The following is a 17,673-nucleotide window of genomic DNA, read 5'->3' as shown; positions in this document are numbered from 1 at the left end:
AGTAGATGTGCCTTTCATTTCCTAGTGTGCCTTGAAGGAAACATTAGCATACTGCTAAGGGGGTGTAGGCCATTTGGCATTCCCCAGGGATTTTAAGAAAGTCTTCCAGCAAAGAAACTAAGTTCTGGTGAGATAATAGAGATGGTCTTCATGTGGATAAATAAGCAGCTATCTGGTAATTTCCTATAAAAAATGGAAAGTAAAAAGCACAGGTCAGTTTTCCCAGAAGGAGATGATTGTGCTCCAGAAGGTCTACTCTGTGCAGCACGTTACATAAATGAGCTGGAAAGAAAAATTATTAATGCATTAGCACATTTTGATGATACAAACCTATTGAAAGTACTTAAGGTGAGGACAGATTGCAAACAGCTATAGAAAAACTTCACAGTACTGACTGTCAGCAAAGTGATGGCAGATGAAATAAAGTGCTGATAAATCTCAAGCGAAACATGTGAAAAAAGCTATCCCAAATTTATCCCAAACAGTAATGAGCTCTTTAGGCCTTTCAGCATTCCTTTAACACTCATGAAAGAGGTCTTGGAATCATAACATCCTCTGAAAACATCACATCAATACTCAGGACTGTTCATAGAGCCAAATGCAATGCTAAGAATTACTGAGAAAGCAGAAAATATCATGATGCCATAGTGCAAGTCTCTGTTGTACCTCTATCATATATATAGTAGGAAGTGTTTTGGATCCCAACTATAAAAAAGATTATAGCAGATTAGATAAAAAGTAACCAAGGACAGAATAAATGGTGTCGGAGTGGGGTTCCTCTTATGTAATTTCTCATCTGTCAGGTAGCTGTCTGCATGTGAGCTGGTTGCCTAAGCTCGCAGTATAGTCAATGAAAATCTGCCCATTTCTGTTGTAATTCAGAATGTGATTCATGCCATCTTATTGTGAAACCTTACATAATGTTCAGTTCCTGGTTTTGATTAGCTATTGAATATAAAGGAACCATGTGGTGAATTGCTCAGATGTTAATACCTTATAGATATCCACATGTAATCATATATGTCATGGTCTTTGTATATTTAACAAGAAGAAGCTAAAAATAATATGCAAGATTTGTAGATATTACAAAAGCACAAGTCCACTCAGAATGGTTGGGTGCTATCTCTCATGAGCTAAGAATTAGGGACATCTCAAGTGGGTCTCTAGTGTTAGGTTTAAAAAAAATCAAAAAGGAAATGGTTCTTTAACCTAAATACTGACCTTACCATAGGGTATTTTGGATAGTAAGAGCATATGTTAGTCCAAAATCGAAGTATATAATTCCATGGAAAAAGATTCCATTGAGGTCCGTTTGATATAAAAATGCAGCTTCTGGCTCCATAATTTCTGAGAGTTTGCTAAGCTGGAAGAGTACAGCAAGAAGCAGGGATGCTGATGCTTTCCTTTACCTTCTTCCCTAAGCAGTTGTATTGGCTATTATCAGGCAAGGGACTGGGCAAGATGAGCTTTTCATCTGACTGATTATGGTCACTCTGTGTTCTCTAGACTTTTAATATATGTCTGGTTATGATATCTATGGCACATGTCTTCTAGAGTCCTTACTAATGTTCCAAGGCATTTTAAAATATTTTCTGACAAGACCGTATGGATCATTTAAAATCCAATCTACCACCTACAGTAGCACAAACCACTGAAATTCTTTCTTGCATGAGGGCAATTCTAATGAAGATAATTTGGGGCTGGTTGTCCTATTGCTGTTCACACTGTGAACTCATTTACATCCTGAGCAGTTTAATGGGTTCAGACATGTCTCCTTGTGGTACTAATACTCTACTACTCACCATGTATGCTTGTTTTTAAATTATCAACAATATAGTTACCTAAATTTTTCTGATATAAACCTGTTATATATATATAGTGGTCTTTATGCAAAAGGAAAAAAAAATAGAAAAAAATTAATCAGTCTTCTACTATACGAACTAATGATTAAAATTATAAATATTTCTCTTAAACATTTCAGTCATACTGATAAAAATCACAATCCAGTAAAAATTCTAAATTTCTGCTTCTACAGATGCCAAGTACTGTAGAAAATATAGAAATTATTATTATTCAGTAAACCTGTTCAAATATTCATTGAAAAAATATAAGAACTCACACTGAATTTCACTTACTCTGAGACAAAAGCCCAGCTTTAAAATCATGTATTTTGACTGATGGAGTGGTTGTCTGTGATAAACTGTTGCTTAAAGAAGCCTTATAGTCACTGACTTCTTAACCATATAATCTCATATGCCAGTTCTTTCTATGGATATTTTTTTTTCTGTCTGCAGTTTTTAACTGTAAGCTTGCTGGTATTAATTAGGTAGCTGTTCATTGACTAGCATTCTCTTTATGTTCTTGCTGTTTATTATGTTTTGATTTGTACAACTAATAAAAAATACCAGTAAAAATTCAGGCTTAATGATAATAGAATACAGAATGTCGAATTTAAAGATGGAGCAAAAGCTTTTGTATTTTGTACATTGGAAAATTAGCATCACACTGGAAAGATCATTATCCTTGCAGCACAAAAAAAAATTAAAAAAGGCATTGATTAGAGAGGGAACTGAAGATAAGTTTTCTTCTTTACTTCCATATTTATTTCTATGATTTGATTTCTGTTTTTGTGACTTGCTTCTGTGCTGTAGCCTTTATGGTGTGAAAAATACCTTACAGTCAAAAAACCATGTTGACTAATTATGAAGGTTCTTCTATTTCACCTTAGTAATGGTGTAATAATTGTGTGAGTTACCTAGTGTGTAATAATTGTGTGAGTTACCTAGTCATTTATGTCAGGTAAGTGAGACCAGTGCTTTCCGGTCAACACTGCAGATGTAAGTAACAGGTCTAAAATCATACAGAGACTAAAATATATATTTAAAAACAAGTGCTTGATAAGCTTAAGCCTGTGTGCTTTGCCTAAGCAGTGAACTTTTTCAATCAAAACCCTGCTCCTATTGCCATACAAATGGTAGAAAATTAACTTGATTTCATGCAGTAACTGCATTAAAGTGCATTGTTGTATGGGAACTGATCCTTGCGTTTATTGATCTGCATGTATTCTACCCGTGGTTTTTATTTTATATATAGACATACATTTATTGTGTGTTTTAATTTTTATTATATAATACTTTTATTATATATATAACAATACCTCTAAATATATACAAATGTATATTTGTATTTATATGCAATGTGGACATTGGTGACACTAGCTTAGAGGTGTTCTCTCATCTTGGAAACCAAGCAACACTAGAGGAACTGAGTTGATCATCCCAAATATAAGCCACAGAGTCATGGCCAGGGACCTGGGCTATGAAACTAGCAGATCAAAGGAAAAAAACCAGTTAAATAACTGTTTGCAAGTGAAGTGTTCACACAGTGGTATATATATCTCTTCAGCCTTTGAGGTTTTTACCTTGCAACAACAAATGTCTATTTTTAAACCATGTTGTTTGTTCTCTGAACTCAACTACTAACTAAAAAGTTCAGGGTAAGCACATATATAACTCTATGGGACAAAACCAAACATGAGCGCTCTTCTTTTTCTTTGTATTTCAGACCTTGCTTGACACGAAACTGTAGCTCAGTATTCTCTGCAGTAATGTCAGTTGTGTTCCAATGGTATTAAAACTGGTGAAATGGAGAAGTCAACTGTTATGTCATGAACTCAATGTATGCATCTTCTGTCACAAGAGTGGCACTTGCATCACTCTCTGTGCTTCCCTTTGCAAAATGCACACCCCTTCTGATGGTGTATTTTATAGATTTATCATTAGAGTCATTCACTGCATGAGTGCCACTTAAATCAGTCTAACTCCTTATGTTGTAGGGTAATTTAACATAATTGAGGGAAGCCAAGTCTGGTTTTGAAAGACATTTGAGGAACAATTTTTCAATGATGTTTACCTTTAGTGCTGTTTATGGCATTCTGATGTCTATGAATGTCTTCATACTGTTTACTCTTAAGGTTCCCTGAGATACTGGATGGTCTTTGTTTTTACCTTATTTTGCATCACGTGTTGATGAAAAGATTACTAGGCAATAGTTTCAGCTTATTTGATTATCTGTAATGAGATGCAGACCACATGTGGTTTATATTAAAAGTACTGAGAGAAAGGAGCTAGAAAGCAAGACTAATATAGAAAGTAAATTATTCTGCCTTTGTGTGTAGACATCATATTGCAACAAAATGTACTCCTGAGAATCATAGAATTTGTCCCTTAGAAATGACTCATTGTTACATTTTGACATATTTTATCACATTAAAGATTCATAAATGTCTCCTTAGAAAAGATAGATATGCAGCAGTGGAAGATCTACATAGAGATTCCTTTCTTTGATACAAAGTCATGATGCCCTGAATTTATCTGAAGGTACCCAGATGTGTCACAAAAGCATCATCATCAGGTTGTTGCTTTGAAAACAAGAAGCTTGTAACTAGCAGTTTCTGGTTTTCAAATGCATTACTGAAATTATTAGCTAGACTGAAATTGTTAGCTATGTGTAAGAGCATGAGACTCATGAGCCATGTAGGCCAGGTTGGGATTCATAGCAATTTTTTTTTTTTGTACTTCCCATTTCTAACCTTTTGTTTGTTACATGTAAGATACTCATGATAAGATCATGCCCTTAGTGGGGTCTGTAATAGTTTTATCGTTGCTTCTGTTGTTTCCTTTGTTGTATTTGGGAACAGTTGTCATCCTCTCTTTTCCTGTGTTAAACAGTACTTAACTCTCCCATCAATCCCAAAGGAATATGTGTTACACACATGTAAAGGATGAGGCAGGACAGATGTGTGCTCTGCAGTGCACATCCCGTTGGGTGTGCTGGTTGGAAATGTGGTTTAACTGGCCAAAAATAGCTATGAAGGTTCCAACTCCATAGCACCTTCTGAAATGCTGGGCCTTACCCTTGAGACCTAAAGTCTATATGAAGTTATACGAAAAGACTGGTAACTGTACTATGACCAATATGCTCCTTCCTTTCAGCTTGATATGTATTATCATTACATTACTAATCAGCTGGTAGCAGAACCAATAGTTTTTGAAGTTAAGGCTTATCTTTATTTATAGTTTTATTTAATTCACACAGGTTTATCGAGCAGAACTTGTACCCCTTAAAGAAAAGGTGCATCAAGTCAATGACCTCGCTCACCGGTTCACTCCCTCCGATATCCAACTCTCCCAGTACAATCTCAGCTGTGTGGAAGACCTGAACACAAGATGGAAGGTGCTACAGGTACATTGCATACTACTTTTTCTTTATGCTGCATTTAAGTAAATATTTTTATTTCTCTGTGTTTGTTTGTTCCCTATGAAATAGCACAAAAGAGAACTAAGGCATTAAAAATGAAGCAAGCTTTCCATAATGGTGCCTCTGTGAGAAGACAGTAGTTAAACCTGATGCTCTATTTTCACATGGCTCTGAATACTTTATCAAATAAGATTAAGTAGCCCAGTTTCTCATGTGGTACAACTATGAAGTTAAAATACTTAATAGTTTATTTACCTTTTAGTATTAATATTTAGCAAATCTTGCTGCCTGATATATCATGTGTTCATTTATCACATGACTTAACCATGTTTTATGGATATTTTTATGGTGTATATAGAAGATTCACATAAGACAGTTTACTTCTGCTGCTTCATTCCTTTTACTATGGTTTAAATAATTTCTGGGAGCAACAGTTTTAAATAAATTCTTTATAGGTTAATATAGATTAATGATTCCATGCAGCGGAATCTGTAAAATCACACCCGTACAATCAGTTATTAAATTACAAGGCATCACATGCATTCAGGTAATTAGCAGGACTTGATACTGCAAGTAAAGCTGTTCAGAATGGGATTTTATAGTTTGAGCTCTAATGCAGAAAAAAATAATAAGATATATTATGGAATTAAGGTGAACATCCACCATAAGTTATAAATACTGAAAAATTTACAAATTCTTATCTTGAGATAAAGACTTCAAACATGCATAGTTGTTTTTTTTTTTTTCCAAGATGCGCTGTATCTTAGCTTAGAATTTTGGGAACAGTGTGCATTAGAGAGCATATGTAAACATGTATGCAGTGGTGTAGGTTATATAGATCCAATAGTTGGGGAGTGATGTTATGACTAAATGAAGGTAAATGCAATTAAATTAAGTGCTGAATTTAACTTGCTATTTTATTTCTTGCTACATCACTGCTTTAGATTTTGAAATTGTGTTGTATTTAATTTGATATTTTGTTTAAAAAATGTAGAACTATGGGGTTTAATAAAGAGGTTTTCTTTCATTGTAAACCCCAAACATTGTCAATAGACAGAAATGAATCGATTACCTCTTTTCTTACAATGGTGCTGTGAATTCTAATAGTCAGTAACACGTTATTGTTTCTTTATTGCTTCTCCAAAAGAAATCTCACAGCACTGTGAAATCTCTGGTTTGTTATCAGTTCATGCAGATATTAACAGATTTTTTTTTCCTAATTCAAAACTTTGCAGTGAGAGTGATATTTTAAGTAAAGATCATTACTTCAAGTTCTTTTGTCATTACTACCCACTTTTTCCCAGATCCTCATAATAGAGTTCAGGTAATATTATTAATTAAATCAACAGAAATATGGAAGACAAACTGGGTATTCCCGATATGTTTATGCACATATGAGAGAAATCATATCTGTTTAGTTTTTATAAGCAGCTGATTAAATTAACATATCTTCTATGATACATTGAAAACTACCTTATTTCACTGCTAAAATAGTTAATTACTTCCAGTGATTCGCTGAAATATTCTTCATTACTTAATTGGGAAATAAAGGAAAGCAGGAAGATTTTTCAGGGTAAAAGCATCCAAGATATGAAAAACTCAACAGATCTGGGAGAAAGCCCAAGAATATGTTTTGCTGTTATCATTCATAAATACACTAGAAAGAGGGCCAACCAGATATTGTAGATCATTTAAAAATATATAGGGCAACTCACCTGTTTGCACACAGTTCAAAGATAAAATGTTGTTTTCCACAGAGCTCAGGCAACATTGTGAACAATTCCCTTTGCTTTGTAAATTATTGTCTTGATTTATCAAATTCAGATATTTGGAAAACAAAGTGCTTCATCTTCTCTGAAGATAGATACTTGGAGACAGTATGTCAGAGTGAGATGTTATGGCTGATAGAACAGATAGTTACTTGGAATATTGTGGTTTACTGTCTTTTTTCATATTTACCTAAATGGCATTTGGAAGATACAGAGACTAAGGTGAAAACAGTCCAGTAAATTTTTAAACACATCCTGAGGGGAAAAGACATAAGTAACTTTGAAGGATTATCATATACAAAAGGCCAAGTTCTGACCCCTAGAAAGAAGAAGGGCACATCTGTTCCTATAAAATAATTTTTTGCTTAAAAGGGAGCAGAGTTTGAGTTGCATTGAGATGCAGAGCTCATTTTTGTTAGAAGAGAATAGAATAGCATAGACTAGAATAGAATAGTCCAGTTGGAATGAAGGTACAACAATCTAAACCAACTGTTCTATGTATGATGTCTGCTGGACACTGACACACCTGAGTGGGACTTTTTAAAGTATTATGTGTTGTTCTGTCTTAGGGTTAGACCTACATATGTATGACCAGCACTCCAGTTAGGTGTGATACTCTTCATAGAAAATTGAAATTTTGGCCATGCAATAGGAAAAAAAAAAAAAAACAAACAAATTGTTTCATGCAAAACCATTTCAAGGTACACTCCTGTTGTTTGTTTCTGGTTTTCAATTTGTCTAATGGTTCTGTGTTATCTTTCTTTTCTATTAATTGCCTTTCTTAGACTAATGCCACCTAAAATATCTCCTTAGTGCTTTAGTTCTTTCATATTTTCCATTGATTTCAGCCTTCTGTGTATTTTAATGTGTCTTTCTTTTACACTAGTGATATTCTCTCATTGGCTTCTATTAATTCTTTTTTTTCAAAAAGTAATTCTTTCCATATTCCTACTTTTCTCTGCCTTTCCCCATCTTACTTTCTTTATCTCTGTTTTTTTTTTAATCTGTTCTTCCCTTTTCCTAGATTCCTTCTCTTTTTTTTTTCCCCTCAAAGGTTAGATCTCTCTCTCCTTGTCCTTTTCCTAATGGGGAAAATATTTCTTATCCATGCATCCCAGTTCCTAGAAAATATGAGTGCAGGAAAATCATAAAACAGAGCCTTCTGTGCTACGTCTTGCCATAAAGATGCCCATTCTTAGTTATGTATGGGAAAAGTGCATAAAGACGTAAGATGTATCACATCTGAAACAACAGCAAATTCTAGTGTTATGAGAAAGTTAAAGAGCATTTTGTAAAGGAGGAAATCATGTCTTGTTTGTTTCTTTATTGATACTGGGACTTACATAAGATCAGAGTAAGGCCAATCATTTGCAGTATTTCACAATGGTTGTAGAATGAGATTAGTGCTGTTAGCGAATAGTATCAAATATTGCTGCAGAATCTTCCCAGAACTTCATTTGTGTTTCTGCAGAAAGGCATGTTTGCCGTTAAGTTACCTGATTTGTATTCAGTTTTGGTGAATATACACTGGAGTATTACTGGAAGAAAAATGTATAGAAAGCACTCGACCAATTACAGACTCAACCAGCCCTGGTTTTGAAGTGTTATGTGAGGTGTATTTCATTAATGAAAGCTAATGCACTCAGCTCAGTCACTGAAAACTGTGTCATCATCTGTGGAGTTTAAGGAATGTGAAAATAATTAGCTTTGTGCCTCTAAAAGAGTAGTTTTGAGGAAAATATGCTGTTTAATTTTTTCATTTTTCTTAAACATGAAAGGAGATGAAATCTTTCCAGGGAGCTATTTGTTATGAATTTCACAAGGAGCTCTCATGTTCAGATCGTGTGTGCTTCAAACAGTATATGTAATGAGATCATCCTGGGGGAAAACGTGTTTGCAAACTCTTTCTTACTTCCAGTTGACATCTGGGGAGCCAGGGAGCCCAGATTGGTGGGAGCTATATCCATTTCACTTCAGTCAGAGGTCTGGTTGGTGTAGTTCTGGTCAAAGGGCAAAGACCCTGACACGTGAAAGAATTTACAAACATCCCACGGAGAACATACACTTCAGTTATCAAGAAAGGGGTTTTTGGGTCTAAATCAAACTGTGTTTGCTCTTATCTAGAATAGTACCTTTAATAAGCTGAAAAATATAGTAAGAACCATCTTTCATCCAAAAACCTGTACCTTTTCAAATATGTTGTTATGGTACTTATATTCTAATTGTTTTACTTTTGAAAGTTGTAACAAACTGTTGTCATTTGTGAGTGGTTGTCTCTGAGCACATCAAAACCTAGAGCTAAACCAGCCCAAGGTCTTTTCCAACCTAAACATTTCTACAATTCTCTGATTTCTATATATAATGTGTGACTGTAAAGAAGCATAAGCCCTGATTTCAGTATCATTCCTAAATCCTCAGCTCATCTTTCACCAGTAGCAAAGATTCTCCAGCATGTGGGTATCTGAAGATTGATGTGGTGCAAAAGCCACGCTGCCTCTTGTTAGAATATCCAGCCACAACTCTATTATACTGTTCCCTCGAACAGTACTCTCTGCTTGCAGGAACTGTGAAGAACCAGCAGGCTTTTAGTACCCCTGCAGGCAGTTATCTAAAGTTATATCATAATTTTATTTGTATTCTGCTGAGGACAGACTCTTTACTGAGCTGTGTAATGCAAACTACTGTAATAAGTGTCACTGCAATGAGTTATTTCAAATAACAGCATCTTCTGGCTGCTTCACAAATATTAGCTGATTCTTTCAATCTGTGGTGAGAAATATGAATTACTATTGCCATCTGTATTTGCAGAGGTACTAACATCAAGAATACAAAAGCCAAAAAGGAAATCTCTTCCTTCCTAAAATCAATGTGAAATGGTGACTATGCATCAAAGCCTTGCTGGCCTCTGTATGTAGATGTCCCACCAAATACTAATGATAGGTGTTTTCAAATATTTGTTGATATCCAGTGAATCTCTGGAAAGGTGAGTCACAGGCATTCTGGGCAGCCATCCTCAGCTCACACCCTTCTTTTGATAAGGTTTGGGCACCAGGGCAAATAAGTTGCATCAAAATGCAAGTTGAAATCATCAGTGACCTATTATAATAGGTTTCAGATTTGGTTTTTTTTTTTAATTTTACTTCACCTTCCATCCTCCACACCTTCTCCAAGAAAAAAAATCCTCTGAAAACAAATGAAATAACAACAATAATACATATGTAAAAGAAATGTCTTTTTCAGGTCTCTCACAGTTGAATTAAAATAAGGATTACTGGATTCTCAGGTCCTCTTTTTATTTGTGCATATGTAGCAGGGTAATGGTTTTGGGAACTTTACTTCTTGGCTAAACCATGGAATTAAGATTTGAGTGTAGTTAAGGATATTCTCTTATATAATTTTTCCTAAAGAAAAAGAAAATATCTCTTGCTTTGCAGTTCAGTTGTTCAATTGCTACTACATAGGATTCTCGTACAGGAAAGCTCTAGTCATATACTTAGAGAGAAAAATTGTCCAATTTTTTTGTATATCTTCTAGTACAAGTGGACTTATTTATTATTAAACAGTGAGTTTAAACTGGAGTTCTGTTGAAGTTGAGAGATTGGCAGATGATGCAACAGTAGCAAGAAAAATATTTCTTCTCCGAATGAGGCAGAGAATGTCATGTATATATGAATGTGCAATATAAAAGGCAGTGAGTGATATTTTTATATTTGAGCATTATTACCTTTCTGTTACTTTAGCAGGTTCTCTTTCCATTTTGATATTTCATTAATTTTAATAATTAATTTGTTTCTATTTTGGGGGGGTTCCTCTTTTTTTAAACTACATTTTGACTTATGGTATCTGTAAGTAGCTGAGAAAAACAAGAAACAACTTTTGTACATTATGGAGCCAAAATTCTAGCTCACCTAATTACAGTAATTAGTGCACTAATAAAATCATAGTGCTTTTCAACCTTGATATTTAAAATTATTTTGTAGTTGCAGACTTAATCTTCCCAGCAGAGGGAGATTTTGATCATTTTTGGAAGTTGAGTTTTCCCATCAGACTACTTAGTTCAAATGTTATTTTGTATATTCCATGAGAACTGGAACTTCTGCCAAAGCCACAATTGTCACAGCTCTTTAATGGTCTCTTATTTATTTAATTGGCTGTGCCAGTTGGCTGTAGAAGTCATATACCCATGCATTTTTCTTAAATTTCTGTTAGCCTGAGTCTCAAATTTTCTCAATATTTGTCTGCAAAAATATGCATATAGAATTCATTTTACAGTCATCCATTCTTTAGAGATCCTATCTATTTATTTCTGTAAGCTAGTGGAGGAAGGCCAGCTATCTGGATTGGGATTCAATTCTTCTAATGAAATGTGTGTCAAAAATTGGAGAGATTCCTTCCTAAATTAGGAGGACACCTTCATTGTGACATATTTAGGGCAGCCAGTGAACGAAAGTGTGTATATAAGTATAAACAGCTCTAGTTATCATCCACAGCCATGCAAGCAGAAAAACTAATAAAACCTTGTTAAATTTATGATGTTGTGTGTGATGAGTTTCAGTTTGTTGAAAATTACAAATGCTTTAGTCATTTTTGGTATAGGGCATGCATTCATTTTAGAGTTTTTTTATCCTCTTTTGACTTCCTTTACTCTGGAATTTTCTCCTCTATGAGAATGTTTTGAAGAACCATGCAGAAGAATAGCAATTTATCCTTCTTTTATATCCTCATCACAATACGCATATGTAGATTTCTTTTGATGTATTTTTTGTTTCTTGTATATGTGTGGGGGTGTTTGGGATTATAAAAACTGAGTTATGCTGTTTGCATAAAAAAAAGTGCACTTAAAATTTATCAAATACAAGAAAATATGTTACACAAGCAGCTTGAATTTAGCACTCTATTGTACAACCTTTGCATATACTATATATTCTGTAAGGTCTCCAATTTATCTGTTTGATGGATAAATGATAGGAAAAGAATGGGCATATTAGTTGATATATGTGAGTCTCATTTCCTTATAAAAGAAGACTTGCACAATTTACTTCCACCTGTCAGCAGTTATAGATTATGTTTGGCAGCACACATCTATATGACTCATACCAGACTATATTTAGGATACTGAGGAAAACAGAGGTTATGATACTGTTGAAACTATATTCACTAGAAACCAACATCCACTGGTTCTGTTGCTTTTTAGTCAAGTAGTTTGTAGCTCTTTAATTTATTTGGTAGCCACCATTGAAACTGTATTCTTAAATGTTCACGATCCATAACACCTGATCATCTCAAAACCATTAGTTGAAAATATTTCTGTAAGAGTCCCTTTGACAAGCAGTGTGGAAGTGACATTTAGAGAATTAAAGTTCTGAGTTTCAGCCCTAGAAAGAGGTGTAGACTGTGGGATTTGGAAGTTTATGCCTTGGATGATAAAATTGCACAGATAGCTTCATTTTTTTTGCCCAAAGTGAGAGAATATGGCCTGATTTTTTTCAACACCTTTTCAGGCATGTGACCTGATTCCAATCAGCTATGTTTAAGCTGCTTATTAGGAAAATTAGGGGTTTTTTACAGTAAGAACACATGAGGCAGAATAGCTGGGAAATGCACAATTAGCAGCAGTCAGAGTAGTGAAAGCAAACAAAGGACAAAACCAAAATGAACCTTGCAATTATAAGTCACTCTCCAACCCTAGCTTCCACTTCACAGGCCCTTTTCCTTCCCAAAATGTTATAAATTGTCAGAGCTCATAATGTTCAGGTTAGATTTTCAAAAGTGATGGAACAGGACAGGATTGTGTAGGGTCTGGTAGGGTAGGATACGTTGTCAGCTGTCTGCCAACACCAGGAGGCTGATGAATCCTTGCAATTTCTGGTTCTGCTCCATATCCTGGAGGGGATCCACGCTGCTGACACGGATCGTCTGTCCATTCACGCCCGCTCCGTTTGAAGGGAGGTCAGAGCAGATGTACAGAGTTTGCTTTGAATGTGGAACACGTTTGTCGCAGATAGAGCATTCACTGAATTTAAGAGCTGCCCTGTAAAGGCTCTCTAATGTGATTTTCAGAGGCTTGTAACTCAATGAAACCTTAATGAATACCCTTGGATTGGAAGCAATATAAAACCCCTTAGATTCCAAGCACCAGTGCCAAAGTATTGTTAAAGGTTTTTAGAGGGAGAATGTAAAACTGGCCAAACATATTTCTCTTTCTCCCCATTATCACTAATCCCTTCTTCTGAAATTATGTGATTTTTTTCTACAAGAAACTTCATTTGAAGTGATTAAAAGCCCAAGGTAGAGAGATAATATGCAAATTTCCAGTGCAAAAGGTTAATTTTAGCCTTTTTTATGTCTTTGTTGAGTCATTTTGTGTCTTTCTGACATATCAATTATATGTTATATCACTGCAGATATTTTTATGGCAGGCTATATACTTTCAGGTTACAGAAAGCTTTTACAGTCTTTAAGCTAGGTAGTATTTTGTGCTATATTTTTTAAATCTTTTTGCTTCAGAAAGACTTCAAGCTAAGTAAGATTTTTTTTTTACTGCTTTAGAAGTAATGTTAATAATGGGGTTTAAAATACTAAAAATGTCAGTGGCATTAAGTTGTGACACAGATTTGAAACCAGCCTTTGTAGAAGATTATATGTGTCATTTTCAAAATATTTCACAAAGTGCTCTCTAAAGCTATTGTAGTTTTCAACACGGATTGAGTAAAGCCGAATGTTGTATCCTTGTATAGAAAATTATGGTCAGTGTGGAAGTGATGTTGTGGTATATTTGCTGTAGAGGAGGGTACTTCATAATCAAAATGGCTCAAATCCTGTTATATGTTGTGTGTGCAAACATTTTCTATTAAGTCCTTCCTAATTTGGAGACACCCAGCACTACACAGGCAAAAGGAATTATTTCAAGACACTTATTGCTTCATGTGGTTCATCTAAGCTGTTCAATTCTTTTGCTTGGTGTTACTTTATAAAACACTGACACTGCAATAACCTTTGGAAATGCACCCCTTAGCTGCAGAACAAACATAGTATAAAATATGGTTCTTGACCCGGGGCTTGCAATTTCAAGTTTTATTAATATTCATTTTTTATTTCTTTTGTACCTGAAAAATCATAGCAACATCCAAATCTTATGCTGTGGAAATGTATTCTTTAGGGTATGCCTTTTTTTTGGAAACCTCAAGTGTGTAGGTCGAAGACTCAATTAGTCTTTCTCTTCCATTTTCTCCAAAGTTGTTTCTCTACCACAGTTTGGTTTGTTTTAAAACAAAATTAATTAGCATTAATCAATCCAGAAAAGTAAGCCTAAGGATACATATGTAGATAGTATATTCATTCTGTTGGATGTTTTCACTTTCATTCCTCTGATTTTTCATATTGACCTCAAGTGTTTTGTGTCCTTTTTTTCCAAAACCCTCATTTATGACTCTTTCATCGGCAAAAAAAAATGAGTTCTGTCCTACTTAACTGATAATACAGCACTGCTTCCGCAGTGCAGTGATTTTTGGGGTATCTAAAAGAAATAGAAGAATGTGTCTTCCATAACATAGCTTTGTGTTTCTTGTATATCCAAGTATTACAGTTCCTTATCTCAAAACATCACATTTCAAATCCTGAGTTGACTTTGTCTGTACTTTTGCCAGCCAAAGAGCTAAGATAACTGAATTTAGTTTGCACATCACTTGTCATAGCTAGCTGCAATATACCCCTGAATCTGCCTAGGTTTACCTTTAAAGAGAAAGAGGTTCCAATTTTCTCATAAAGCTTTCATAACTTTATTCAGCTGTGAATGACATGTGAAATACTGTCAGACCAGTATGGTCGGTTGCAGAAGTCATGCAAGCTTCCCCTTTTAAAAATTCAAGATTTAATCCTTTTTCTTCACCAGTGAATCAGAGGTCAGCTCCCAGAAAATAAAGTTTCTGAAAGACAGAGGCAAATCCAATTTTATGATCACCACTTTTCTCTCTCAGCACTGTGCCCTCATATCGTTAGACTGTGCTCAGTAGTTCCCACGGCTGATGGGATAAGCCTGTGATGTTTAACAATGCCAGGTCATGCCAATTATTTCAGCTGTGCCAGTGACACTACACGTAATTTTTCAAATTATTTTAACCATCTTGTGCATGAATTTACATGTTTTTAGGGAAGCATTCAGTTATGGATCAGAAATATTATAATATCAGGGATATTATAAAATTTAGTTAAATTAAAATGACATTGTGGTGATTTGGTGTAAGGCATAGTAGCCTTTCAGTTTTACTGTAGTTCTAACAGTTTATTTAGTCTAAAGGTCTGTTCTGTTCTTTAGAAAAGAGGGCCAGAAAAACAAGCTCTAAGTTGTGTACATTTGTGTTAATAAGTATTTATTGTTATATAGGCTGAGGCCCCTGAATCACAGCTAATAGTGTCTTTGTGATGTGAGCTTCACTACAGTGTGTGGAAAGGGCTTTGGACACAAACTATGATCTTATATTATTCAGCATGTTCATTTAAAACGTGGTTATATTCAAGGAAAATGTTGTTGTAAAATCTACTTCTGTTAATCTATGAACTATTCCAGAAAACAAGTCACAGACACGTAACATTTACATGCCTTTGTATGGTATTCAGGGGTAATACTGCTCTGGGAAATAGGAGGTACGAGGCAGACTTTCACTGGTATGTTAAAACTTAAGCCACCATGGGCTGTTGGCTTTGTCTGCTGTGCCCTCCCTCACAACTGTACTGACTGCTACCCCTGCTGAGCCTGCATAGCTCACATATCCTTGTATGACCCAAGAGCAACATTTGCACCTTTTTGTGCTAGGAAAAAAAGACCTATATTGTACAGTTTATCAGGAAACATCATAGGGAATATGTAAAATCTGAAAGAATAAAAAGCCTGATTTGCTGTTTTTAGGAAGCTAATCAATTCTTAAACCTTTAGATAGGAATTATAACTTTTTCCTGATCCTTCTAGCACTTTGGAGGGATAGTCCCAAAAAGATGTATTCACAATTGTATGGGAAGTAGATTTCATGAGCCTTCACGTTATATTAATTACAGGATCAGTATATTCACACCGCAGTGTTACTGCTTAGAGATACTGTATTTCACTGTCTTTCTCATATTCAGTCTCAAACTTGCCAGAGATTTTTAATTTTTTTTTTCTGAATGAGAATATAACTAACAGATGTTTGGTTTTGGCTCCACTTCTACGTTCTTTGAAAGCTGGAGAATTAAATTGCTGACATTCAGACAACACTAATTCACATATCCAGGGAGCCTAATTTGCCATCCGTGAGATTCTGATTCCTGGTGTTCATGGGTTTAAAAACCATTTCAGTGACACAATATAAGAATAGGCTGGGGAGTTTCAATAGTATGCTCCTGCTAAACATAATCACATTTTATAAACATCTGCGTCATTACTGGTGTGATTCATCTCCAAGCTGTATACAGCTGTGTTTGCAGTTTCAATTAACAGTCCTCTAATTTCATATCCATCTCATGTTGCTAATTTAGTTAATTTATTCATAATTAAGAGTATTCTATTTTCTACTAAGGTTTGTGGAGCTTGGTGTATTATAAAATATAAAAAAAACCCTGAAGCTGAGGCATTTTGATTCTTACAATAGTCACATCAGAACAAAAATGTCATTAATGTACCTAGAGAGGAAGACAAAATATAAGAGGCATTTTTTCTTTTCTCACTGTGGAATGAGAAACCTTTGGAACGTTATGGCTTTGTGTTTGAAAGCGAATGACAGTATGAATGTGCTTTTTTCTCCTTTTTTTGCCCTTTTCCCCAAAATCTAATATAACTCTATAGTTTAGACTAATACAGCTGGTTTTAATATATAAGAAAAAATGATAACACTAAAAAGGGTGTTACAAGAACAGAGGTGTGTGGGAGACATGAATCATCCTACCTCCTGCATTTTTGTCCTCTAACATTTATATCTTAGAGTACAATGTATTTAAAAAGACCTATGTGATTAGGAACTGTGAGATAACTTTAGAAAAATTAATCCTGAGACATGTTCAGGTGGAAGATAAGAGTTGGACTTGATGATCCTCATGGGTCCCTTCCAACTCGGAATATTCTGTGAAACCTGTGGAAAAAGGACTGCCTTAGTATTTATCAAAACAAGTGTTTGCTTTTTCAAAAAATTTACTTTGTATATCAGTACAAGAATATTGTGTGCAAAATGGTTTAGAAGTCCTAGAAACAAACCTTCTTGCTGTTGTCAACAATCTAATGATGTTCTACCATTTAACCAGGATTGGTTACAACCCTCCAGTACTTGGTAAATACAGAGATGCTATATTCTGCATTATCTTTGTGAGCCCGACAGGAGTACTCATTCTAGGAAGTGGCTACAGTATTAAGGAGCTGTATGTATAAATGTTTCTCCTTAAAAAAAAAAAAAAAAAAAAACAGAGAAGAAGAAGAAAATCCTCATCTTTAGCAAGAAGGGTATTTTTATACTTCTGTGTTGGTGACCAGGTGAGCAAAACACTGGAAGTTCAGCATCCCTTTCTGGAAAAGAAAAGAGAGAGAAACACAGGACAGTCTTTCTCCGTCAAAAAAAAGTAAGAGATAAGTATTATCCCGAGTATTGCTATAATTTAAGGTAAACAGAGGGTTCTCCAAGTT

The 17,673-nt window shown here is 34.9% G+C and overlaps 1 protein-coding gene across 16 annotated transcripts in view; it reads left to right on the top strand.

The window, feature by feature from the left end:
* The window catches only part of DMD (dystrophin), a 1,059,271-nt gene that overhangs the window by 890,251 nt on the left and 151,347 nt on the right, over positions 1–17,673 (top strand). For all 16 annotated transcript variants that reach the window (XM_064646827.1, XM_064646828.1, XM_064646820.1 and 13 more), the window contains one exon: positions 5,098–5,244. In XM_064646827.1, coding sequence (XP_064502897.1) covers positions 5,098–5,244 — 147 coding nt within the window. The remainder of the gene's footprint in view (positions 1–5,097; positions 5,245–17,673) is intronic.

Source organism: Pseudopipra pipra, chromosome 2 (genome assembly GCF_036250125.1).
Source record: "Pseudopipra pipra isolate bDixPip1 chromosome 2, bDixPip1.hap1, whole genome shotgun sequence".
Classification (NCBI taxonomy): domain Eukaryota; kingdom Metazoa; phylum Chordata; class Aves; order Passeriformes; family Pipridae; genus Pseudopipra; species Pseudopipra pipra.
The sequence above is the reverse complement of the archived record's forward strand: the minus strand, read 5'-3'. Positions and strand labels throughout refer to the sequence as shown.